The 25,568-nt window shown below is 48.0% G+C and overlaps 9 protein-coding genes across 9 annotated transcripts; 5 read left to right on the forward strand and 4 right to left on the reverse strand.

Moving 5' to 3' along the window:
* N7511_008459 (uncharacterized protein) lies at window positions 1-934 on the forward strand (the record flags this gene model as incomplete). The annotated part of the gene is made up of 2 exons (XM_057130836.1): window positions 1-259; window positions 384-934. The coding sequence occupies 2 exons, from the start codon at window positions 1-3 to the stop codon at window positions 932-934; spliced, it is 810 nt and encodes a 269-aa protein (XP_056981567.1).
* A 1,507-nt stretch (window positions 935-2,441) lies between these two features.
* N7511_008460 (uncharacterized protein) lies at window positions 2,442-2,951 on the reverse strand (the record flags this gene model as incomplete). Its single annotated transcript, XM_057130837.1, has 2 exons — window positions 2,442-2,694; window positions 2,746-2,951. 2 exons carry the CDS (start codon window positions 2,949-2,951, stop codon window positions 2,442-2,444), a joined length of 459 nt encoding a protein of 152 aa, XP_056981568.1.
* Window positions 2,952-4,270: 1,319 nt separating this feature from the next.
* On the forward strand, window positions 4,271-4,692 carry N7511_008461 (uncharacterized protein; the record flags this gene model as incomplete). Its single annotated transcript, XM_057130838.1, is given in 2 exon segments — window positions 4,271-4,334; window positions 4,352-4,692. The coding sequence occupies 2 exon segments, from the start codon at window positions 4,271-4,273 to the stop codon at window positions 4,690-4,692; spliced, it is 405 nt and encodes a 134-aa protein (XP_056981569.1).
* A 371-nt stretch (window positions 4,693-5,063) lies between these two features.
* On the forward strand, window positions 5,064-5,306 carry N7511_008462 (C4-type zinc-finger of DNA polymerase delta; the record flags this gene model as incomplete). Its single annotated transcript, XM_057130839.1, has 1 exon — window positions 5,064-5,306. The coding sequence occupies one exon, from the start codon at window positions 5,064-5,066 to the stop codon at window positions 5,304-5,306; it is 243 nt and encodes an 80-aa protein (XP_056981570.1).
* A 2,139-nt stretch (window positions 5,307-7,445) lies between these two features.
* On the forward strand, window positions 7,446-8,734 carry N7511_008463 (uncharacterized protein; the record flags this gene model as incomplete). The annotated part of the gene is made up of 3 exons (XM_057130840.1): window positions 7,446-7,466; window positions 7,518-7,677; window positions 7,737-8,734. 3 exons carry the CDS (start codon window positions 7,446-7,448, stop codon window positions 8,732-8,734), a joined length of 1,179 nt encoding a protein of 392 aa, XP_056981571.1.
* A 1,469-nt stretch (window positions 8,735-10,203) lies between these two features.
* Window positions 10,204-11,124, reverse strand: N7511_008464 (uncharacterized protein; the record flags this gene model as incomplete). Its single annotated transcript, XM_057130841.1, has 1 exon — window positions 10,204-11,124. The coding sequence occupies one exon, from the start codon at window positions 11,122-11,124 to the stop codon at window positions 10,204-10,206; it is 921 nt and encodes a 306-aa protein (XP_056981572.1).
* A 5,944-nt stretch (window positions 11,125-17,068) lies between these two features.
* Window positions 17,069-18,502, reverse strand: N7511_008465 (uncharacterized protein; the record flags this gene model as incomplete). Its single annotated transcript, XM_057130842.1, has 1 exon — window positions 17,069-18,502. The coding sequence occupies one exon, from the start codon at window positions 18,500-18,502 to the stop codon at window positions 17,069-17,071; it is 1,434 nt and encodes a 477-aa protein (XP_056981573.1).
* Window positions 18,503-19,482: 980 nt separating this feature from the next.
* On the reverse strand, window positions 19,483-20,041 carry N7511_008466 (uncharacterized protein; the record flags this gene model as incomplete). The annotated part of the gene is made up of 2 exons (XM_057130843.1): window positions 19,483-19,809; window positions 19,874-20,041. Coding segments are annotated over 2 exons (495 nt in total), but the record flags the coding sequence as incomplete, so codon positions are not given.
* Window positions 20,042-20,924: 883 nt separating this feature from the next.
* On the forward strand, window positions 20,925-21,589 carry N7511_008467 (uncharacterized protein; the record flags this gene model as incomplete). The annotated part of the gene is made up of 2 exons (XM_057130844.1): window positions 20,925-21,528; window positions 21,564-21,589. 2 exons carry the CDS (start codon window positions 20,925-20,927, stop codon window positions 21,587-21,589), a joined length of 630 nt encoding a protein of 209 aa, XP_056981575.1.
* Window positions 21,590-25,568: the final 3,979 nt, after the last annotated feature.

The following is a 25,568-nucleotide window of genomic DNA, read 5'->3' on the forward strand; positions in this document are numbered from 1 at the left end:
ATGACCAACGCATCGCCAAACCTGGCCTGGGTTTTCGAGAAGGCAATACTTGTTTATACACCCGATTTCGATGTTTCTTGTTTTGCTGTCCTTCGTATTGCCCATGATAAAAGGGCCAACCAAGGATCTATCTCCCTTAAGATTACGACAGAACTCGCTAACCTAAGCGGCAGATCACCGCTGGCGTTGAACATATCCCCAGGAATAGTCAAAAAGTGTATATTAGCCCGGAAAAGCAACGGCCTCCTCTGTCCGCCTGGTTTGTTTTCCATGCTCCCGGCGCGTGTCAAAAGAGTTTCGGCCGTCTCAACACTGAGCCTGACACTTGACAATACCGGCATTGTTCTTTGTCCGACCGTGACGGAGTCTCTAAGCCCTTGAAGAGGAGCTCCGTGGAGTTTCCGATGAGGAGTTATGCCAAGTATTAATTCGATCGGGACGGCGACATCTGCTGGCCAAAAAAAATTATGAAGACAATGATCTGCCATCCGAGTCTGAGACAGTCGAAATTGCCAATGTCGAGATGCTAGAGCGCCGCCTCAAGCACAGCCTCAAACAACATGTCGATGAGACGATTGAGCACCTCAAATCACAAGTTGTCGGTGATATTGTCGAGAGTGCTTTAAATGAGTGTGATGAAGCGATTGAGGGACGATACAGAACTCACGAAGCCGACTTGGAGGAACAGGTCGACGACTATAAGGTTGACCTAGGCATTACGGCCAATGACTGCACGAAGGAAATAGAAGAACAAGCGCTACGGTGCATGGATGATATCGAGGGTCAGGGAATCAAGGTTGAGAAGTCTGCGACAGAAAGATTCGCAGAGCTCACGCGCTGCTTGAGTAATTCTGCCGAGTCCCTACTTGATAGCAAGTCTAGCCCAGGCCAGCGGCGCACTGAGGGCACTAAGGCTAGACGCATTTCTATTTAAATTTGGTATTATATCTCCCAGGATTGTCGTTGTACACTTGAGCTCTTTATAAGTCCGCTAGAAAGGCAAGTGCCGAACGTACTCCTAAGCGAGCAGGCCACTCTAGAACTTGACATCTATGCCATGGAGGTGTGCCATGCTACCACGATGGGCGTTCCTGTCTAGGGGTACATGTGGGAGCGTCCAGACTATCAAGAAATCTTAGCGCCAGGAAGATCAGTAGGCCACCAACTGGGTCGAGGATGCCATTTAAAGTTCAACGCGGTTCGTCGTATGCCGGCGTTTATTTCATCGTAGTATCAAATCGTACCGTATCCACATTCGACGGCCCGGTCCGTCCTATGGGCCTATGGTCTCCGGCCCACCCTGTTCCACGGGGTGCTGGAGTCTGGTTGACTCCAAGTTAGGTTATATCCGCGCTGCCGATGTTTCACTTTTCAACTCAGTCACGGCCTCCCAGGACGCGTCACCGCGGCGCGAGTGCACCCAATCAAGCTAATGTACCTGGAAAATTGCCGTGCTCTTTCTCTTGTCTACTGGCCGAACTGCCATTACTGGATTCCTCACTGCGCGGACAACGTTGCCCGGGCCTGTTCGTTGCTCGGCCAGAACGTTTCAGCTAGTTTTTGGGTTTTCCAGTGCACAGTAGCTCAAGACGATCAACAAGGCTTTCTTTCCACGAGTCGCACACTATCAACATCACTCCAGAGATGTTGTCTACGTTCCTGTTGCTGAGAGGGTACGCTTTTACCGCTCACTCGATCTCGCCTGGCGCGCGGGGCAAACAACATGCGCTCCTATAGCTGAAGGACACATGACCGGAAATCATGATCAAGGCGCTACAACGGAGCGCACATAGCTGCAGCCTACACAAGTTCCAAACATATCAGGGGACTCGCCAGGATGGCGCTCGGCGGAGAGGTAGCATACCCTCCTGTAAGGTCGCGATGAGCAGCACGACATGCTCGACCCCGATCTCTATCCCACGGGGGAGGTCCAGTCAGGCTGACTGGGATTAAGTGTCTGTAGTTCACTGTGGGAGATCATCTAGGGGGTTTATATGATCCCCAGTTCTTGTCAGAATCGCTTTCAACTCATTTCGCCTCGCACTCAGCAAACATTCGTTCCAATTCAATTCATTCATCAGCGTACCATACACATATCTCCTTGCTTAAACCATCACCCAGCATCGACTACTCCAATTCTCATTTGAAAGAAATGCGATCATGGTATAGACCGAACTAAATGACAGTGTAGCACGGTCGTTGGGCCTGAAACTCTTAGAATAAATCCGATTTCCATCCAACATTTATTTCCATCTTCCTCCTCGGTTTAATCGAAGCACTCCTGTCAAGTAAATTGAAGAAACGAGTTCTTATTTGAGCATTCATCTTTGATGCTACGCGGGCAATTTGCAGCCTTATCAAAAAGAAGTTCAAGATTTTTGAACTACCAATCGCGCTCAAAAATGATTTTATAGATTTGTTAGCCTCCAGCTTTGATGAGATTATATGAGGAGGTCTCTGATGGGTATGATCTTCAGATTTTCCAGTACTGGAGAGATATCGAGGTTTGCATTAATATGCAAGTTCTCTAAAAGCTCCAGAACACTCACAAGGTCCAGAACAGTATTGATCACATTGGTATCCGCGTCGGGGTTTTTCTCTATCCACTCCGACCGACAAAAGTGCCAATTCAAGAGCATTTCGATTGCAACGCGATTAGGGAACTCGAAAATGCCACCATCTAAAACGCTGCGACTAGTAGATCTAGTGTCAACGTTAAGAGATAGCACCAGCGTCCCGTCGCACCTTATAAGAGCGGCCTCCTTCAGAATATAAAGCTTCTCTCTCGTCCTCGTCGTTTGAGTGATTTCAATGATTTGTTTGGCGCAGTAGATAAGGATATCGAAGGGCAGTGCATGCAGGTTTCCGCAGGTAAGGCTATACTCGTGGAGGCCGCACCTTTTATCGCAGGTTTGAATGTCGAGCTGATTAGGGGTCGGGATGACCATCATGCAATGTCTTTTCTTTCGAAGTCAGTGATTTGCTTGTTCTACGAGCTAGAGAGCACCAGAAACACTTAATTACTTTTCCAAAAAAGCAAAGTCCCCAACTCTAGTCCAAGAAACCCTTTCAAAACAGAGAAGAATGATAAGCAAAGCTCTTAATACAAGTCCAAGGCATAAGTCTCGTAGGCGAGCATCTGATTATTTAATAGTTTGCTGCAATCTGTATTGGACCTGTCATCTATTTTTTTGTGATGCAAAATTGCAGAATAGCGGTGAATCAGTATATCTGAGTTTCCAAGGGAATCTTTCAAGCTTTCTGTAATTTACCTTATTTAGGACACTGTTCCACAAGCCACCCAGACTTATCCTAATTTCAGCCAAATGATCAAATGACAATGCCGAACACCTGAAGCGTTGAGGACATGACAGATGACGCTTGGTGCGGGGAAGAAGTGAGGATCTGGAAGATCATTCGTTTCCACTATGTTATCTTTGGACACAGAGGCCACAAACCCCAACCTTAGATAAGTAGGTAGTTATCAGTTCCTTAGGAGTTTACTTGCAGGACTGACTTCACCTCCCACCGCAATATGATGCTCGACCCTCAGAGCTATACTGTTGGTTGGATTTGTTGTGGTTCAGAGGTATAGATTGACTTGTTGTTTCAGAGGGAGACATGAGGCTATATATACAGCAATAAGCCAAGTTGATTGGGGGTCGTCCGTATAGGTGCATCGGACTTAATTCCGACGGTGCGGCTTGGTTCCTGATCTGCACTAGCCTCATATCACAACAGGATTTATACTAAGGTTGAGGAATATGTCACCGTTCAAACGTCTTGTGACGAAGAGCATGACTGGTTCCAGACGGCCCGCGACAGCAATACTTACACTTTGCGCAAAATTGGGAAGCACGATGTTGTATTATCTTGTGCGCCTGATAGGTGCAGCAGTAGCTCTGCGGTGGCTGTTGTGGCAAATGATACGCTCTTTTCCTAGTATCCAATTCATCTTAATGATCGGTGTCGGTGACGGTGCAACAACATGATATCCGCCTTGGTGATATCGTTGTCGGCAGCCCATACAACGGCCAGGATGGTGGTATTCATCGGTTCAGTTTGTCCATGTCAGCGGAAGATCAGAACTGCCCGTCCGGAACATTTTGTCTGCCTCCTAACGCTCTGTGCGTGGCAGTGGACAAACTTGCGATTTGTATCAATGATCAAAGGATTGATGACATTGTTGATGGAGCTTTAAACAAATATCCACCACTCTGTACGAGATTCAAGCACCTAGGCCTGGCCACCGACAAACTATAGCCAAGTCATGTTCATCATCCCTGCGAGACCGATGATCCATCTCTTCCATTTCTACGACCGCCATGCTCCGGGTGGAAGGACACTCCAGCAATTCATTATGGCTCGACAGCATCTGCAGACCAGCTTATAGCTGACGCCGTCACCCGCAATAAAATTCTAGCGCGAGAAAACATTCTGTGTTTCGATTTGGGTGCTGCTGGAATAATGAACTTACGCCATTGTCTTGCGATACGTGGGATCCACGCTTCCGCCGATTCTCATGGGTACAAACTGGACTGGATATGCGGCATTGGTTGCAGCGGCCTATACGAAATGTCTGCTTTGCCAATCAACCCCGAGCGGGGTAGATATTATGGAGTAATAATTTGCTACTCCGAAATCAATTTATTTTTCGAGCCAATGTCTACTAATCCACCTGCCACCGGGTAGGATCAGTCCTGAGTTTGGGCACACTTGGCATTAGGGACACTAGTTCATGTATTTAGTTTAATTCGTTTATCATACAATATTTCCGGTTACTTTTGACAAAGTCTTGGTTTTTTGTTACTTTAATGCAGCAGCTCTAGACCTTATCTAACCGTCATTTATGACTAGAACTAGAGCCTCCGCTGTGGTCGCAGGGAGTTGACCTCACGTAGGTAGGTCAGCGAAGAGGTTCCTGATCAGGGTCTGACCACTATGCTAGTGATACAAATCTGGCCATTGAAATGAATCGAGCTGATTACTCTACGTGTCTCTAGTCTGGAGCCGTACCTACAGATTTTATCCTGTGCATCCTCTGCCGAGCTAAACTGCAGAATATGAAGAATACCTCTATCTCTGTCCGCAGCGAGTGTCATCAGTGGCCACACATCGCTCGCTTTGATATCATTTCACGATTTCAGCGTGCAGAGAAGCAGGCGGTTAATTTGAAGGCTGTGCCTCGGTCCTGCGTGAAGATCCCTGCCAGTGACAGTGTTAGCTACGACGGCATATGGACTGTTCTGTTGTCTACTTTAGGATTTGAGATTCTACCTCTTGGTGGCACTTGGAAGTTGTGTTGAGACTGGCGGTGGGGTCCCTCGAATTTCGTTGACTCCTGAATCACTGTTCGAGGGTTGTCGCGATCTCTCTGTAACCTTAGAAGTTGAATCTCATGTCCGCGTGACTTGAACCGCTCGCTGGCATGCGGCCACTGATCACACGCAACGTATCTATAGAACTTCGCCGTGTTTCCTCATCTCACTGAGTCGCTAATGCACTAGATAAGCAACACGCTTTCCTTCAATCTTTTCTGCTCATATTAGCTAAGTGACACGTTACGTTTATAATTATATAAAAGAACAATTCTCACAGCTCGACAATTTCGGGTGTAACCTCCAGTGAATGAGCCACGAAAGGCATCTGCTAATTACAGATTGAACGATGACAAAAAGCATCGCAGGCCAAGATGAACGTTAGTTTTCGCAAACACGCCCAACCCTTTGCCAGCCGCTTCTCTCACTTCGATGAGATCGTTCGCAACTTGTACAGTTTTCAGTTCGCTGCCCCTCCAATGTACGTAAGACTTAGCTTACTATGAGCAACATTCGTTTCACCTATTGTCGACCTATTTCTTTGTCGACGCTGGAAAGACCAGATATGGGACAGAGAACCTGGCTATCTGAGGAAGAAGATACTGGCTGGGTTCATGGAGCTCTTTCATCTCCAGCCGTGGCCGGTTGCCTTATTCCGGGTCACAAAATTACCATCGTTCCGTGCCTGCTGCCCATCATCGTGTAGACCTATTATTGGTCTTCCTTTAGGCGCAATGATGGTCCGGTAATGTCTTCCAGCTCGTAACCGTATTCCATAGGTGCAGTACGATCCTAATGTCCTGGACCCAGGCCTAGTTGGAGCGTCTACAGTGCAAGAGCGGAGTTGCTGTACTTCTCAAATTCAAAAGCCTCAAATCGAGCATGTCGAGGTTTAGGTTTGACGGAGATGCTTGCAAGAGGGATAGCAGAAAATAACGGATCATGCGCGTGTTACTGGAACCCCCACATTCCACGCATGCTAAGTGATCAGCGGTCGGGTGACCTCCCGGCCCGTACCGTTTCGAACGTTGGTTATGATTCACGCATGATGTCGGCTCCAATGCATCACCAACCATCCACGAACGACCCTCTACCGGGACATGTCCGCCGAGCCAGGGCGGCGGTGTAAAGGTCACCAAAAAGCTTTGTCCTTTCCATTCAAAGCGGTCGTTTCTGACTCCTCAAGGCCTACAGGGCTCATATCTCTTTCTCTCTCGAGTGTCGACGGATCAGATTCTCGCATTCCGACTACAGTAGCGATATTATAGCTGTATCAGATTGAGGGATCCAATTGCAAAATTAGTTGTCCCTTTTTATTCACGCCCTTCCAACCCCCAAACACTCGCCTCGGTAGGAGAAATATCCCACTCCGATTTTTCCTGTGTATTGAAATATGGAGCCCCACATGTCTTAAGGCGACATGACATAGCTTGGGCATAACCTGACACGTCTCTGGCCACTGGATGCTTCATTTTTGTAATATTAATGTGAAGAGAACAATGGTGAAACTGATCTTGAAGCATGATTCCGCCAGTGATCCAAGGTTTACAATCCCTGACAATATGCTAAGTGGTGCAGTGCACACTTGTCAGGGGGCTGTATTCGACCTCAGTTTGCGAAAAGCAACGAGAAACATCAACCGATCAATCCATCAACCAATCAATCCATCAACCAATCAATCCATCAACCAATCAATCCATCAACCAATCAATCCATCAATCAATCAATCCATCAATCAATCAATCCATCAATCAATCAGGAAACATACGGCCCCCAGATCGCCCGAAGAGGCATGCCGACACAGTTCAGGATTGGGACATCAATTACCTTATGTTGGAACCTCAACAATTCGTACCGCCTGTAAAAATCCGGGATGTAATATCAGAGCACTATGTCGGGCCAATAAGTCGAAGCCACGTTTATCGTGGCTGCATGGTCACGCTTCTGCTGAAGAGGGGCGAGGTGAGGTCCGCCTTATCAATGAGAGAACAGCCCGACCCCTCAAAGACGAACATTTCGCTGTCTATCAGAAGCCATTAACGGTCTTTCTTATCCAGAGGGTAAAGCACCTGCCTACGAAATTACATACCAAGCTCAAATCCTGACCGATTTTGAAGGCCAATCACGATGGCGGAGGCCGGCGAAGAAGTAATTGAGACCACCTTTTGCTAGCTCTTCTTGGCACTAATCAGAACGAAGGGCACCCGGAGCATCTTCAAGAACACGGCGGATTTGATACTACGCATTGACCTCAAAGAGGTTCTCCATAGTGACAAGGCCATCTCAAGCAGCGAACCCTGCTACTTTCTCTGCTCTTATAATTGGAGAAGATGTCTCGAACCGTCGATTTATGTTCCCGGTACCGAATTTCATTATTGTCTTCGGCACCTCTGATTTCTCAACTGACATGATCCTCAGGTGCGCCACGCAAGTGGAGTCCTCATCCTCTTCCCATAACCCTGACCCGCGACTGCCCTACCAGTCCAGAGGAGCAGCAATACCACCCTATACCAACATACCACTTCGAGCCCGTATTTCGGGCCCTGACGGCCGTGAATTCAGATTTCCGCTTCGACGACGTGGATTTGGTAACAAACCGCAACAATCTCAGGAAGCTGTTGCAATGGGTGGAGGGTGCAGCTCGGCGGGACTTCAGGATCGACTTGGACATTGTGAATGACACCCTCTTCATGACGCGGTGGGAGGCAAACAATTCGGTTCTTCGTTCGGGCTCCCATAACCCAGCATACGGGAGCAATTTTGAAAAATTCTCCTCCAATTATCAGGAGGATCTAGTCGACAGTACAGACCACCACCGAGTCATACATTATACACTTGGAGCCCTAAAGTGTGTCGTACGGTCCGAAGTGGATGCATATTATGTGAAGGTTGGCGAACCGCAGAGTCTGACTGGGCTTGTTGCGGATGCACCTCGATCAGCCTCCACCAAAAATTATCCGGTCACATCTACGGACAACTACAAGCCAACCGAGGTTCTGCATCGGGGTTGCGGAATTCCTACGGCAGCCACGTTAGAAATAAAATCGTGTCAGGAACGCTGTCGCCTCGATGGATTTATGCCCCAACTGTGGTTCAGCCGCACGCCCCGAATTATGATCGGGTATCACCGCGAGGGCACATTTACCCGGGTTCAAGAATGGGACGCCGGTTCGAGGTTTCTGGCATGGGAGTTACAACACCAAGAGAACCTCCGAAAACTTGTTGGTCTGATCGCAGAATTGAAGCGTATTGTCCGCGCCACGAAAGCGCCTTGCGCAATCATCTACCAGAAAAACAGGAGGTCAAAAAAAATTCAGCCGGCTTTGAGAGTTTACAGGCGCGTTGAAACAATGCCTGTGTTGCCTGGGGCCCTGATTGAACAACATTGGAATAGGGGTTTGCCGTCCAGCGCTTAACAAGACGTATGGGAACTTTATGCTTCCCACAGTTATCTCTTGCCTTCAGAGACCAAATCTTTCCTAAGGATAACGAATATCATCTTGGAGTTAAATTCTGCGCTTTTTCTCTGCTGAGGCTGATAGCTGCTAAGTGATCGATCTTGGGTATGGTAAGAGCAAGCTCACGCGTACAAGAGGGGAACACTCAGCACCATTTGATAGTGAGTATCGCGGCATACGGGTCCTTGCTTTGAAGTAGTATCTACATACTTAGTGAGTCCGTTATAAGAAATGCCATTGATCATCCGTGAAGTTTTCCAATCTGATGGGACTTATGCTACTGCCTGGGGGTTTTCAACACTATTCGTTGAGATGTTGTTATGCTTCCTCTTCAAATACCTGAGGCATTCAAAATAGTGTTTTTCGATCACAATTGGAGCTATTTCCGAGCCTCAGGCGGCCCAAAGCGTCCCAATGCATTGCAATAAGAAATTATCAGAAGAACTTCTTGAGCCTAGTGCGCGCTTACGAATGACGTCGATCCATATATTCTGCGACCCGCAATTTTGTGCTTTTTGATCACACTCTTCAAGATGCTCCATGTTCAGCTGACCATTATACAAGGAAGTGATAGGGTGATCGGGTGAAAGGGGTCGAAAGGAAGAGAATCTAGACTGCTAAATGCTGACATAACCGGCAACAGTAGAATATCGAAGTGAGTAGCCGGCCATAAAAGTAATGGGACAATGTCCGAGTGCTAGCTATAGAAGGTCTAAGCCTTAATAGCCTGATACTGAAGAGTCATAGGCCACTTGACACGTGTCACGGAATCAAAAACTGCCTCCATTCAACATAGAGCAACAACCACCCACGAGGATTAGCACAAAGCTAAGGCTCAGTAAAGCTGTAGAGAGATTTTGGCGGCTCCAATTTCCACTACCAGTTGGGCCTTTCATGCTCAGTCAATGTTTACGTGGCTTTTGAACCCCAAAAATAGTGGAAAAAGCTGTGATAATGCTGCAGGCTTCTGCAGACAGGCACGGGCTAGTGGGGGCTTTGACAAGTAGACAAGAAATATTAAGACACAGAAAGTATCTCATGGCGTGGCCACCCTTGGCAAGTGCCTCGATTCAGTCGTGTGCCGATCCTGGTTATTGACAAATTGTTTCGACATGGATGAGGAGAGTTTTCGACGTCTCAATCAGATGGAGCAAAGCTACTTTTTCCGCGGCTGCTTACTTACCAATTGATCCGAGTGCAGGATTCTTCCAAGGACATCGCCACGAGCGAATATGGTTTTATCAGACTAAGAACAAAGTAGCTTATGTGACCTGTATCGATGTCACCGGTTCGACTCACGGCGAATCAGAGGTCGGAAACTGTGTGATCAAAGTGGCGGTGTGACTGAAAAAATGGCCCCTAGACGCACCGTGGTGGCACATCCAACTTCGACATGCTTGTATGTTTTCATCAAGGTCTCATCGTTATCATTTTAGCTTTGAAAAATTTTCCTTGGTAATGACGAAGCGAATATCGTCAATGTCTGTGCTTTCACCGAACGAGGAAAATATCGTCAGGAAATCATCAGGAACGCGGAAATCCAATGCCACCGGCGCATCATTGGATGCCTGCTCTATCAATGTCCACCAGTCGCGACCGTCACACTTGATTCGAGTAATCTCACTTGCAATTCTCTTGGCACTGGATCGTGCGTCGAAAATTGCACCTCTGGCACCAGTCCTCCAACCGTGGTGGCGATACGTCTTCCAGGTGTGGCCGGCCACATGATATTCTTGCTCCAGCTTGTAAGACACTTCATTCTCTATCTCGCCCATACCTAGAGGGCCTTGGTCATGGGCTGAAAGTGCAAGCAGCGAGGCAAAATACCGCGAGGTCTCACTGTTTAGTTCATCCATTCTAAAAGCGGCAAGAATGTCAAACGGCGATAAGTATAGCTGGAGGCGTGGTAGCAGAGACACCCAGTTACTGAGTAACGTATCGTTAGGGTCCGACAAGAGAGCCTCCCTTGCTTCATCACTATCCAACGAAAGACCCCACTCCACGAAAGTATAGGGTCCACGAAGAATATGTAGAAGCATAAAGTTGGAGATGAAATCAAACGCCTCTAGGATTTCGAGTGACTCTTCTGGGGTACGTTCCGAACTCCCAGACCACATAGAGCGGATGTGTTGCAAAAGCCGATTAGAACTGGCTGATCTTTGACACAATGTAGCAAATTGAAGGATCTTGGTGTCCAGAAGGCGGCCCATGACGGCTCGATAGAACTTTCTTTTGGAGACATCGTGGAATTCCCGATCCGAGAATTGCTGGTATATTGCGCCGGTGATACCATATGTTCGATCAAAATACAACGCCAGGGCGTATTGTTGCTGTTGCTTTGATGTCATGTGTTCCGAATCGACAAAGGACAGGACGGACAAGTACAATTCCATGTTATTAAGGTAGATGTTCCGAAGCCAGCTCGTGAGTTGCCACCAGCAAAGTATATTTTTGAGATGCCTGGCAGGGCCTTGTTTGCTCATAGCTTTAGGATGGTCAATCCTAGAGTAATTCCCAAACATCCAGGCGATAGGCTGAAGTGGCTTAGTCGGAAGTTTGCATATCGATGTTTCTTCTGCGCCGTACATTTCATCATGCAATCTACACAAAGAAGCATCATACTTATGATGATCAGACTTTCGCTATTGAGGATGAGTATTTTCATAATAGGAGTTAGAGCGGGAATCGTTACAATTATCGACCAAAGTATTGTACTCTTGTGCTGATGATACACTTCGGATAAGGCTTGGCATGTCCTCGCGAGGCGAACAGAATCATCTAGATCAGGTAGGCTCTCATAGACAATTAGTTTTAGCTCCAGTGAGAGAGTTAAGAAAGTTGGCCATCCGAGTTGTGCCGCAACGAACAAGTTGGGTGGAAACAAGTTGAGGTTGATCAGCGGGGAAAACGACCCCTTAAACAGCAGGTTGCTAGAAGGACCACCCTTTTTCATTAATTGGTCCACATTTTTGCTACTTGGACTATGGACATTCCACTTCCCGGTTGGTTAAAGAAGGCGGTCTGCAGAGGCCATATCTTGTCCAATCAGGCATGCAACATTGGCCCACAGCTGTTTTGAAAGCAGGGTCCGATACGGCGGACAAGCAGCTATCCGGTCTTTTCATTTTTTTATATATTTCCGCTCAATACTACAGGATATTGGTTTCATCTCAAGTTCTCTCGATTGGAGGTATAAAGGGAGTCGTTTTAATGGGGCTGCCTCACGTGATATATACACCGACATAATGTCGGCGACATTACTGAGGGTTTTCCCCCTCCTACAACTTTCCACTCCCTTCGCTCCAGTGGCTCTTCAAGTGGCGAATTCTTTAGCACCGAAGAACCCTGAATATCACCACGATGGATCCGAGTATATTTGAGCCAATATCCTTGAGCTCATTCTACCATGCCATACCAACTCTGGAAGCGAAGGAGGCGCAGCGATGGTCTCACCGCCAGACATTCTACTCGGCAATGATCGCGGCAAAGGTCTGACCCTAATTGTTGAGTATCACGGTGGCCGAGCCTACGTTGGGATCGTTCAAGACACATATAAATAGATGAGGAGTCCTAACTCCAACAATATGGCTAAGCTAACTTGACTTAATACTACCACTTATCTCAACACACAATATTACTCGTCCCGAGGCTCGATATATCCCCATGCCGAAAGCGACTCGTTCACGATGCCTATACCATCGGATGGGTGTGCGCCCTTCCAAAGGAACAAACCGCAGCCACAGCCAAGTCCGTCAGGCAACGGCAACCAATACCGAAAGGTGCAGCCTCACGCCTGAATCCATGGATATACTAGTCATATGTAGATCTTTACTTCGGACTCCGTACAGCGGGCAGTATTCGGCCCCCAATCAGCCTGCTCATCTCTTGACACGAATGCGTACTGTGATTGGTGGCTTCGCTGTCGATCATCTGCAACAGCCCAATCTTCGCCCGGGCGCTCAGCCACAATGAAAATGAATAGGTCGGATCGAAATTCATTCGCCTGCAGAGCCTCCAGTCAACACTCGAGGCAGAACCCCCCTGAATCAGACTCCAACTTATCATTATATCTTACCACATCAACGCTGAGATGGGAGGAGCTATCCCACGGTTGGAGAAGATGGGCTCACGAAGCTTGTGGGCTTGGACTCGGTCTCCAGCCTGGAATCAGCGATACCATACCTCCGTCATCTGCTTTTGGTGCAAGGAACATATCCATTTAACACGATCGAGCGCCCTGTGAGCCTTGTCTTGTCTTGCGCACCACTAGGCCTAGTTGTCCCAAAGCGTCTCCTTATCTAGACATGTTCGGCCGACCAGTGTCTTCATGCGACCGTCCGCTCGTCGTGGTATATTGATTATCTACGTCCCAATTTGTTGACAGGACCTAAGTATCGTATGGATTCAAGTATCAAGTGGCCACTTTGTCGTTTGCCGTATCACCTCGGGGGTATCTTTACCGACGGGTAGATTCTACTTGTTGAGAGGCTATTATTATTAGCGGTGCAATTCTCTTCGAGTTTTCGGATTTACAGAACTTCTTTGTTCTTCCTCTACCCCAGGTTGGCCTGAAATAGCTCTCCTTTAAGCAGTCAAGCTCGGGAGTGCCCCTGACGGTCTCCCGGAATGGCCCCCACTGTCCAGCCCCACTCAACGGGCCCACCAGATCGTCTCAGAACGTTTTGAGCCATGCAGGCCGAGATTAAAGCCCGAAGGGCAGTATTTGGCCCACAATGTGAAGAAAAGAAGAATATGGATCATCGACTCGCCGAATGATGAGTCACGCTCAGACCCTCCTACGGCTGATGTTGAACCCTCGAGAGCTTAGACCGACAGCGTGAAAGGCTGTTTGTGGTTTTCAGTTTGAATTGGGTAAAGCCAGTACGTGTGGATTTTTGATGAGTGCGAGCCATGGGCCCCGAAGGTAGCCTTGAGCTCGGCCATCGACCCTATGACCTTACAGTCCATGTTAGAAAAGGGCCAACGCACCACGATGGGTCTTGCAATATGCCACGTGTTCGCACCTGGTGTCCATGGATCACTTGAAATGTCTGCCATCTGGTTGGGGGTCAAGCAGATATTTTCACCAGGCTTGTGCCCCAGCCATTACTCAATCGCGCACAGTTCGATGATTAGCATTGGCTCTAGCACTGAGACTCAGGCAACATGTTGTCGTATGTGAGAGAATCTGCTCTACAACATCTGAGCGTAGGATTCCGATGCAAGGATACACAGAAAATATACGATCGCGAGCGCACATGGCAATTGACGGGGCCCTGTGTGTGCTTTTTGTGCGACGAAGACGAAGCCAACGAGCTACGATAAGCCATGATGAGCACGATCAAATGCCGATGGAATGTTCTCAAGGCCCTGCAGAGCTGGTGACACCGAGCAAATTGGCCTTTAAGCTATGTGGAGATCATCCACCAAAGGCCGCAGAGCTTCATGGTTAGCAATTATAGATCGAGCGCATCTCCAAGAGATCACGAATGCCACAGATTCGTCTGAACTCGATTTTGACCGTTCGAGCGAAACTGCGTTGAAGCCAGTGAGCTTTGTCATTTGGGAAGACTGCGATGATCCAATTATGATCCACGACGATAAGCTGCCGTATGATGCCTTCCCCATAGTCTCCGGGGGCAACCCACTGCACGCGGTCAATCGCCCCATCCAGCCTCACGCGCAATGCTCAAGAAGAGAAAAGCCTCAGAGAATCACCAAGAACTACAAGCTCAGAAAACGTCAACGTTGACTCTGACTCTGGGCAATTCTTGCATGAAGTTCGCTTGTCCTTAGTAGCTTATCCCATCATCAATTATGGACCGTGTACCCAGAACATCTTTGGTGCGAATGCAATGATGCAGTGGCTAGAGTTGTTGAGGTTATGGCTGTCCGCATGAGCAAACCCCTGCTTGAATACTAGATATGAGTTCGCGAACCTGTTCGAAATGCGTGAATCGAATCGTCCATAGATTCTGCTGAGATCGGTAGTTGTAATGTTCTTGTTAGGGTTACTATCAAGTGTGGGAGCCCCTCCCGCTCCAGCTCCCTAACACTAGCCATAGGCCATTTGGGCTATAACCTCCATAGACGCCAGTTATCAAACCGCAGTCATCGCAACAAGTAATGGAGGTCTCATATTGTCATTTGGCTCTCTATGTCAGGTGTCCCAGTCTTTCGATCCGCAGAAGCTACCCGTCACTAAGATGTTCAAATGCCCTTTCGACATAGAAACGAACTACATCGCCGCCTGCGATTTCCATGTGTCTGAGCTAAACAGAAGTATCTTGCCAAAGAAAAGCTGGCGGATTAATATGGAACGCCTCGAGACGGGATATGTACCAATATGGCTTTACGCAATCAGGCACTATATGTTGATGTCCCGGATCCAAATTGGTCAATCATATCGTGAGCTGTTTCGCCAAAGCTGTTTCCGGCCAATCGCAACAGCCTCAGGGACTTCTGGCGGATAGCGCAATGAAGCTGAAGACTCGTTCTGGGGAACCACAAACACGGACTGACAAGCAAGATGGACCTTTGCTGTTCTTGGACCCTTTGCACGCTGATGCTGAGGTTGCCGACACAGACATGTTTCATCGTCACTGCGCTTTGATTGCCGAGCCGAGGCACCCACGAAGTCCTGGTAGGAACTCTCCCCAGCGATGCCAGATCCCGCTGTAGATCTCCACCCCCCTCTTCCAGTTGCTGGAGAAATCCCTGCCCAAGCATCCTCCGCAGTCGATCATGTGCCCTCAAGGACAGTCGAGGAGCGGCCCCCTTAAAAGCAGATTGAGATCGAGCTCTGGTCTTTTGAAAGAGAAGAGTGGAGACGGTCAGACCGGCTCCGCGTCAATCCGTCAGATCCATCGCCGCTGGAACGAGTGGCGCAAAAGTATTTATGAAAGAATTATTCACTGTACGATAGGAAACTGCACAACCTGAGGCCATCCCAATGTTACCGTGCAGCGACAGCTGATGGCAGTAATGCCTTCTTACTCTGGGGGTTACTCTGCTCCAGTTCCCTTTTCAGAATCTTCCGGGAATGATAGCTCGCAGCCAAAAGACATGGAAACGCAAGGCCATGAGGAGGCGAGAAGATAGATCCTTCTAGCCTAACTTGGAACCTCTTCTATCCAGGGGCGCTTTCGCTTAATTATGATATCCTGCTAGGAAAACTAGGCTCGACTTCAGGTTGGAAATTGGAAAAGAATTTAGCAATGACCCTTTCACTACAGTAGTCTAGGCCAATAAGGAAAAGCGATGTAACACAAGATTGGCAAACTCGAAAAGATTTTGGTTGGGGCTCGACTAGGAGCGTGATTATCCGCCTCGTCGAGGCGTTCTGGTACTCTCAAGTGGCAAAGTTTACATGTTGGATAGCGTAAGATACGTCAGCAGCGTGAAACAATGCGAAATTAAAAGAAACTATTTGGGCACATGGCGTGGTCATGCCAACATGAGCAGCAACGGCTCCCCCCAGGTGAGCCAGATGCATTACTGCAGTGGTGAGCGTCCAACCGGCGGCAGTCAGTGTCCGACGCCGGCGACCTCCAATCCCTTGTAAAGTTAGGGAAGAAAAAAACCTACGCATGCTAGTTGAACATCATGAAATCATGACTGAGGATGAAGCCCCAAAGACCATCAAACCCACGACTTGGATGTACTGCCCTGTTTATTACTATAGTGCTCTCAACCAGTTCCTGTCATCCCCCAAGCCAATACGTTCAAATTGCCTCCAAACATCATTATTAAGGTTTTGAATTCACGATGATTTATCCATGCAAGTAAGCTTGTTTAAATGACCTTCAATTACCAGCCCTCAACATTTCCATTCCGCGAATCATACTTTTCGGCTTCCCATCCACATTGTTGACCAGAGCAGAAGCTAGCCATTTTCCTTGGGCGTTTTTCTTCCTCTAGCATTCTATCTGTAGGTATTCTGTCAATTTAAGTCGTGTTACCCAGGCAGCATAGGCATCCTTCTCATACGATGTACCCCTCTCTTCAAAATTTTCAATAATGTAAAAAGGTCTTCCGAGGTAGTAAAATCACAGGAACAAAAGCGACTGGTGAACAATCGTCGGTGCCAAATTGAGGGTGGTAAATTGACAGTGACTAGTTCAGTTATCCACCAATGTAGTGACCTCACAATGATTTCTTTGTCTTTAGTTGAACCTGATTATCCTTGTGACTAGGAAGGCAAATTGGCGCTCGATGAACAGGAGAAACAGAACAGCGAGCTAAAAGAGCCTATCCAAGGGGTGGTTACGGATCTTTGATTGAATGTTGGATTTATTGTTCATCTTCGCGTAACTGCCCTCCAAATGGTACTTCGTCCTTTCCTATCCGCCTTCCCAGTGCACCGACGGAGGAGGCGTGCATCAACATTACAGATAGAGCTTTTGCGGGGTGTAAGCCCTTTGTTATCTGGACTCCATCCTTGTCGCATGGATTTGGAATTCTGAAGCTTTTGACCAAGACCTTTCCTATGTCATGGTCACGTTCTGATGATAGGTATGGTGTACCGCTCGACTGGGGAAAGCTTGGCTCGGATGAAAAAAATCCAAAGGAGGAGTCCACTAACCCGCTCGTTGGTTGAATGGGACTGGTTGTAACATGTATTGGAGGTGAAGATTGAGGGGCATGTTGACCAGGTGTCAATACTAGCTTTCTAGTCATAGGTTGTTCCACGGCTCGAGAAGCCCTAGGAGGACTTGACGGCAGATCGTCAATTACTCTGGGAGGCGCTGATGGGGTCGAAGGCAACCCGTCAATATTCTGATCTTCCGAAGGGTCGACGGGAGCAGGGGAACGCCGTGACAGGGTTGGATTATCACTGCTGTCATGCCGTCTCTTCGGCTGAGAAAGATAAAACGGGCTCAGTTCATCGACTGGCGCCTCATTCATTTCCTCCGCACCAGAGCTCTGGAAATCCGATGAAAGGCCTGGGTGTAGTGGGGGTCCCGTTGATGACCTTAGCCCACGTTGATCATAAAGTCGTGGTGCAGGTTCGTCTTCGCGCAGGAATTGCGCCAGCACCAATTCTTTATTTGTGAGAACGAACCCAAACCGTGTACGGAGCATCTTTGCGTAGTGTTGTACCTGAGCCAGGTAACTCCGGTGGCACGAATGCGTACCTGCAATAGTGTCCTTGGCCTTTTCATCCACTCCACTAGAAGCTAATCGCTGGCTGACCAGTTTTGTATCCCCAACTGCAACGACCTTCCCAAGTAATGCAAGTTCCTCTAGGTTCGGGAAACTATCATCGTGCGGATTGTATTCTCCTTCTAAAGCAATCCAGTCGGGCAGTATAACGGTCCTTTTACCACCTTTCACATCAGGATCATGACTATCAAAAGCACCCGGGCACGTTATGATGGTAATGCGATGATCCCCTGGTGGAATTGCTTGCTGAAGAGCGATATTCACACGAGTAATTAATGTACTGGAGTACAGATTTTCCAGCATTCTTTCAGAATATATAACGCGGGCAACGTCCGATATCCATGCCTGCCATTGGGGGATAAATTCCGTTCCTAAAGAATGACGAAGGATGGGCGCAGAGTGAATATCGTGGGAGTAGAACGAGTGCCATGATTGAGTCTGTCCCAGGACTTCGTAGCGCCTGTCAACGGAGATAGATCGAGCCGAGTCGGCAAGTGTGTCGCGGAGTTCCTCTGTATCTACAGTCCATGGCTCAAGAAATTCAGCGACTGACAAAGACATAGGAATACTCTGATCGAGGGTGGAGCGATAGGCGTGTTCCAAGAGGGGGCTAAAGCGCAGTAATAAAAGAGCATTAGCAGACGTAACCGAGAGTCCTAGTAGTATCGAGAGAGCATAGAGATGTGAAGAACCGAGCAGAATCCTAAAGGGAGCGAATCACACGTCTTAGATTTGCTTTTGCTACAACAAATTTCAAGATGACCAAAGTGTGAAGATGAGCGAGAAGGGATGCTCTAGTGGAGAGAAAATTTTCACCACTAACGCAGATCAACTTAAATCTACCATTTCGGAACAGATGTTTGAGCGAAACAGACCGTTGAAGTCAGCATGTCCAAAGATGATGCATACAATATGTTGAACTTAATATACCCGCACGTGGCCTAAGTTAAGACAAGTAAATATTAGCCAATGGTGAAATGAGGTCAACAATATGCCAGGGAAGTTTCGAGGCGTAGAGGCATGCAGCGAGAGGATTTTGCACTGAATATTTTTTTGTGCGACGATCGAGGACTTAAATATTTGAAAGGACTCTGCAGATCATTGACCCCATCACCCAAGACCGTCATGGATAGTGGCCATCAACAAAAAGCGGTATTCAAAGACATAGCAATCCATGAAGTCGGCCGACACCGGCTCCGAATATTGCTAGCAGCCGCTTCTCGGTCTGAGATCAAGGTCAGGGCGCGACATGATTCTGATCTTGTGGAGACACGAGCCGTATGATTCGGTCCTTGTTGCTAGGTCGCAATGGTATTTCCACTTGCTCGCTTGATAACTTGCTGAACATGATGTTCCCAAAAGAATTCCTGGTCGGGCGTCAAACATCAAAGTGTTATTGGAAGATACATCGTCACAATATGCGGTGGCATTCACACAGAGGCTTATTTATCGACTGGCTCTTTGTGAGAGTATGCATGGCGTGAATGGAGAAAAACTGGTCCAATATATTTAATATGCGCCCGTATAGAAATATTGGCGCATTAGTTCACTGACTGGCAATCGCCTACTTTTTCCACCGACGAGGAGTTTATGCGTCTTCTTTTCAAAGCTCCTTGCTTTTCTTGTTCGCGTGGTCTCTTTTGGCGGGGAGAGAAGGGCTCACAGTAGGCGACCAGTTCAGCCATAAGTCGAGAGGGGAAGGTGCTGTATGGTTGGAAGGGAATTCGTTTTCGTCGTATTGTGGGCCATGTTATGGGGTGAACGGCAATTTTCAGATCTCGCAGCCCATCTAGAAGCTCGCGAGAAATTTGAGCTTCGAAAAGGAAAATATACTCCGAATCGAGTACGTTCGTGATGAGTAGGCGTGACTGGAAGAGGATTAGTGAGTTGGAATAGAATCAGTCTGCGAGGACGAACCGTAAATGTGAACACCTTGGGTGATGTCGATAGCGACATCTGCTCCTGAAGCTGCGCGAGCGCTAATAGATGGCACAAAAAATATGGATCTTCGCTCCATTCTGTTGGGGCTGTTGTTGTGGCTCTCGAATGCTTTAAATATCGCGTGCGATCTCGTCCAATCTTTGTGTAGTGGACATAACCCACTAACGGGGTTGAGGATCTAGGAAAAAAGGGTTCACGACGGTGGAAGATTAGGTAGTCTGGGCGATGGATAGGGCGACATTGGAAGTGAAAGAAAGGTCCTTTTCTATTCAGAGTTGGTTAGCTGCTTCGCAAGTAGCCCTTCTGGAGAGTCATACCTAGGGGTGGTAAAGACGCGCGCTCCGCCTGTTAGAACCTTGACAAGACACTGACGCTTCTTATCCCCTGAAAGATTCGTAGCAATAGCATGAACATCTTTTGATTCGTGGTAACAACCCTCTCCACCCCTTTTGTTAGCTTCTCGAGACCTTTGCGGGTGAACAGAGGCAGTGTTGATGTCTCCGAATCGACACCCTATCAGCCTGAGATGACGCGAGGTCCACAGTAATGGGTTCCTCAAGTGCCGGAAATGGTTACACACAAGATCATGGAGGGAGGTTGTCGTGCTATTTGAACTCATTGTGAGCTTGCCTCAAGCCCAACAAAGTAGGGGTTTGACCATGAACATATTAGTCAATCTATTGTGAATGGCAAAATTCCGACCGCCTAGTGCGTTTTCTGACCGCCTTAGATAACGTTCTCCAGGATTCCGCGGGAATTGAAGCGCAACTTCGTACATAAAATGTCATCAATATCTTATTTCAACAGTGTCAACTCTGAGTCCGCCTGGAATCGTTACAACGCAGAAAAAGGCAAACAATTCCTTGATTTAGATGAAGCTGCCAGTTCTTGGGGACGGGATCATCTTTTTGCTTGTCGTGTAATTCGGCGAGGCCCCCAGCCTAACTTGCTTCCCATATTGTCAAACTTTAGCTTATCATCTGATTTACAGTCAGCGTCTACTGAGATCAAATCATTTCTACGGGGGCCCGACTTGTCCCTCATGTCTCAAAGCGAGCACTATCTTGTGCGGATGGCCACTTGTAGCACTTCGTTAGCTCAAGTTTGGGCGGCGTTGGCTACATTTAAGGGCAACCCGGAGCGTCGAGGCGTCTATGCCCTTAATCAGCGATCGGAAAATCCGCCTGCTGATAGCGCTGAAATGAGGCCGGCAAAGCGACCGCGACGATATACCTGTCAGGGAGACTTTGTCGACTCCGGAGGGATTCAAGTTGGGTCGAGTAGTCCACCGCATGATGATTCCTACGATGGCTCTCAAAGTTCTTCGCTGGGCTACTTTGACCTTAAGGACCATTGTTTGGGAGTTACACCGGAAGACGACACTCTGCGACTTGCGTCGTGCGTGATCCGACATATACTCTATTTTGCTCCGCCTCAAGAAAACCCCCTAAACACCGCTGTCGTGGACTTTAGAGACGCCAAGACTAGATTATCTGCTTCCACTGTGCTTACAGAGCAAGTGGTGATTGCGACCGATGATGGTGGACTTTGTCTACGACGGGAAAAACCAGGGGGTGGTTTCAGCCTGGTCAACAACCACGTTGCAATTCTGGAGGCGAAGGCACGATTTCAAACCCTAGAGAACGGTAGGCCGGTGATATCAGATACATGTTTTGCGCAGATGGTCTGCGAAGCGTTAGCGACTAGGTTGTCAAAGATTGCCGATGATCATTCGGAACAAAGGTACATTGAATTGATGTCGATATTTACACTTTGGTTGACCGTCTGTGATAGCATCATAATAATCAACGCAACACAACATTATATCTGCTTTCTCCAAGTTGATCTGACAGCCGAGTATATTTTGGATTTCGAGAAACCATCGCCATCGCATTTCTTATATGTGACTACTACACCCTGGTTCGATGTTAGCCAACGGAACGGAAGAGAAAATATATATGCCAATCTATGCTGTATCATGCGGAGGGCTACTTCCTAGAGTCCGTTGTGGTGTTCAAGGTTCTTGAATATGAGCTAAAGGAGACCAAAGGCACGGCTCCGTCGCTAGTATTGAGATGGGCTTAATGCTTCCCAAGGTCACGAATAGCACTGGAGACGCACGCCATACATCGACTTTAGTTTTATCGCCATTTTTGCCGGGCGCACTAGCCAAATTCTTATAGTGTACTTATCACACCTGCCGAAAGAATGACTGATGACCATTGAATGACAGTCATAAACGTGCCAAGTGGATGGCATGACACTTCAAGGGCCTTCTGAAATTCTCCGGGGCTACATTCCAACGCCATATGTCCTTTTAAACCACGTATATGGTCACCCAAACAAGGCGTTTTTAGACAATTGCAGAGCCGGAGACAGATAATAGAATGGGTCGATCTCTGGAGTGACAACGTGGTAGGCACCGAGTAACGTATCTCAAAGTGATCGCAGGCCTCCTTCAAGAGTATTAAGCTCATTAAGCCCACTTGAACTCATCTCGTTTATTACGTCCAATGCAGTGGCAGTCGATTCAAAGATTTGGTCTCGAAGGCAAAGCTCGGCCTTAGCGTCCATACTGACCAAAAAGCCAAGAGACGTGCGGGCTACTGATAAATGTTCGAAATTAAAAGATGGGCTTTGTTGAGATAGATAGTTGTAGTGTTCTTGACTCGATAAAAACTCACTCATGGCGGCTTTTTATCTAACCAGAAACACCTATCCCCTACATTGAGACATGAGTGGATCTCAAGCACCAGTGTGGCGGCACCAATGAGAAATCCACTCACCAGCGAGTCGCTTTGGTGTACGCATCAACTTCTTGGGATCTTTCGACTTGTGGATCTACGTATCATGGCCCAAGCGGGGACTGAGACCTTTCCAATAGGATTGCCTTCTCAGTTTCCTTGACTGAATCGAAACTCTGTTCCAGTGAATTATCTACAACGATAGCATAACACTAGATAGCAACTATAAAGAAGCAATAGACCACGATGAAGTTTCTTCTTGATATCCTCCTCGTCCCGTCCCCCTTTTGAAATCTCTTGTTGCCATATACAATGCGGAGTCTGCATCTGTCGCTCGTTCTTCTGTGCATCTACTGCATTCGTTTACTGGTGGCTTCTGAGGCGTCCGACTCGCTTTCTAGTCAAACAGCGCCCTCCTGTCAGATGGGACGGGTCGGAGTGACAACAGAGCGAATTACATCCCGACTTGGAAAGCGCATGATCACTATCACTGTCACCTCCACGTCCACGGATACCACCGACTGTACATGTACAGAGACTACATTGAGCACACCCAGTAGTACCAAAGAGGCCCAGACGACAAGTTCGTTGCTAGAAAGCTCCTCTCCACAGGTTACAGCGTCGCGAACTAGCACAGAGTTTCAATCCACATCGACGGACCTCCCAGTCACAAGCAGCATACCAGACTCTTCTAAAACAACTATAGGCGATGTCTCTACTGTGACGGACTGGAGCATCACCACAGTGGTGAGCTTTATCACGCTGACTGCCAGCTCTTCCCCTGCCTTATCTTCTACACTAGGCGTGAGCACTAGTTCCGGGATTGAGACGACAAGTGATCCTACACAGAATGTTAGCCTGTCGTTGCAATACACCACAGTGACTATCCACGACACTAGCTATGCAACACGCTGGACTACAGTACCATCAACCACGACGCTGACCGGCCTGAAGACGTCATCTTCCAGCGATGTGTCCATCATCACGAAGACTGAAGTTATCCCTACATCTTCAGCGGTGTCTGTTCACAGTTCGACGACCATGGTCTCCACAAATACTGGAATTGACACTAGTGCGACCGGCGGCTCGCAAGTGGAAATATCACCGACAGTCCAATCGACTTCGTGGACGGAGTCTACGCCCGATGCAAGCTCTCTCGCCCAGTCTCCAAGCACCTCCATTCAATATAGCATGATCACGGTCCATGACACCAGTTATCTAACTAGCGGGATAACAACGTCAGTCCCAAGCGATACGACAATTACAAAACCAATAATGACGTCTTCTGCCGACCTTTCCACATCGTCAGATGTCACAGGGCTGTCGAGCCCAAGCTTGTTCGGGAACTCCGCACTCGTTGTAACAGTCACCACCGTGGTCGATACAACCGTCACCGAGAGCCAGCAACATAGTCTCTCGACGACGGTTACAGTTATCCGCACCACCGACATGTTTTCCTCAACATCTGTGCGTCTGGAGGGCCAGCACACCGAGAGAGAGCCTGAGCCGTCACTGGCTGACAAAACGGGGTCGTCCCTTCTCAGCGACACAACATACGTGGGCCAAACTGCCACCAAGTCCCACACTGGCGAACCTGGGGCAATCACCAGTCAAACTTCCAACGAGACATCTGTCAACCCCGCCAGTCTCGTACCCAGGCCCTCTGACTCTCACGATACTCAATACCAGACTAACAGTCCCAGTGATGTCGTATCTTCTGCATCTTCTTCCGTCCGTAAGTACAGACCCAGGGAAGACCGAGATTATGGTGATTAATGTGACCAGGGCCATCGCTTTCCATCTGTCCACCTAGAGTCGTCAATCCCACGTATACCCCGATATCCCGACCACCTCGTGACTACACATGGGGCTGTCCGCCACATTCTCTCTGCAGTCCATCCAAAAAAACGGCAAACGGAGAATGTAATTTTGAGGCTGGAGTACCAGCGGATACCTATTACTGTGCCCCTGATGAATGCATTCCAAGCCCTCCACTCCCCAAAGATTCCTCGCAAGGGTGGACAACGTCCTCCAACCAGATCCGTTACACCGTGGCCCAGGGATTTATCAACTTGAGCCCTCTCAAATTTGGTCTTGGGTACGACATTTTCGAGTTTCCCGACTTGCGTGCAAATGCGCAACGAGAATGGGCTGTCAAGATCCCAGGGAAATGCTATGACTCGTGTAACAATGCGATGGAGGCAGCCGAGTCTATCACGAAGACCCACGAGCTATGCTCGCCGGATTCTCCATTTCAGGTGTCGCATCGTGCTTGCAAGTCATGCGTCGAGTCCGGCTCGGTGGTGCGAACTTCGAGCTCAGCTCTTCCGGAATTCCAACAATTCCTCTTCTATTGTGACGGAGTGACCAATGCTACGTCGACGATCCGATCCCACTCAGCTACAAATAGCAGAGGAAAGACTTCTTCGTCTATGCCTTTGGCCACAAGCACTACGGGTACCGTATCTTCAAGCCTTAAGAAAACTGTCGACATATGGGGTTACACTGGCTCTCATGCAAAGTACACATCTACAAAACGCATTGATTCAACTTCTTCTCGTCTCCCGACATCGACAAAAAGCCATTTGATTTACACAGGTGGGGCCGCGTTGCGTTACCCGTTCCGCCCCCTATTAGAAATTCCGAGCGTATTCCTACTCTACTGGTTTACATTTTAAGCTTCGAGATATTTATAATATCATCATATTTCCTTAACACGAAGCCCTACCCAATTACCCTTCTATACGAGTCTGAGTCCATCTTCTACGTCCATATAACAGCTTTCCATGGTACATCCACTAGACGAGATATCCAATACGAAGTGGGTCCTAAGAAAACCGCTTTGCTCCACGAGATTCTTTGTTATTTTTCTGTGTCCAAATTTGGTTATATTTTTCTATTTTCTATTTATTAGTCCTTTTTTGTTCTGTCTTTGTTTTGAT

Source organism: Penicillium nucicola (assembly GCF_028828085.1).
Source record: "Penicillium nucicola strain IBT 29836 chromosome Unknown utg000009l, whole genome shotgun sequence".
In the NCBI taxonomy this organism is placed as follows: domain Eukaryota; kingdom Fungi; phylum Ascomycota; class Eurotiomycetes; order Eurotiales; family Aspergillaceae; genus Penicillium; species Penicillium nucicola.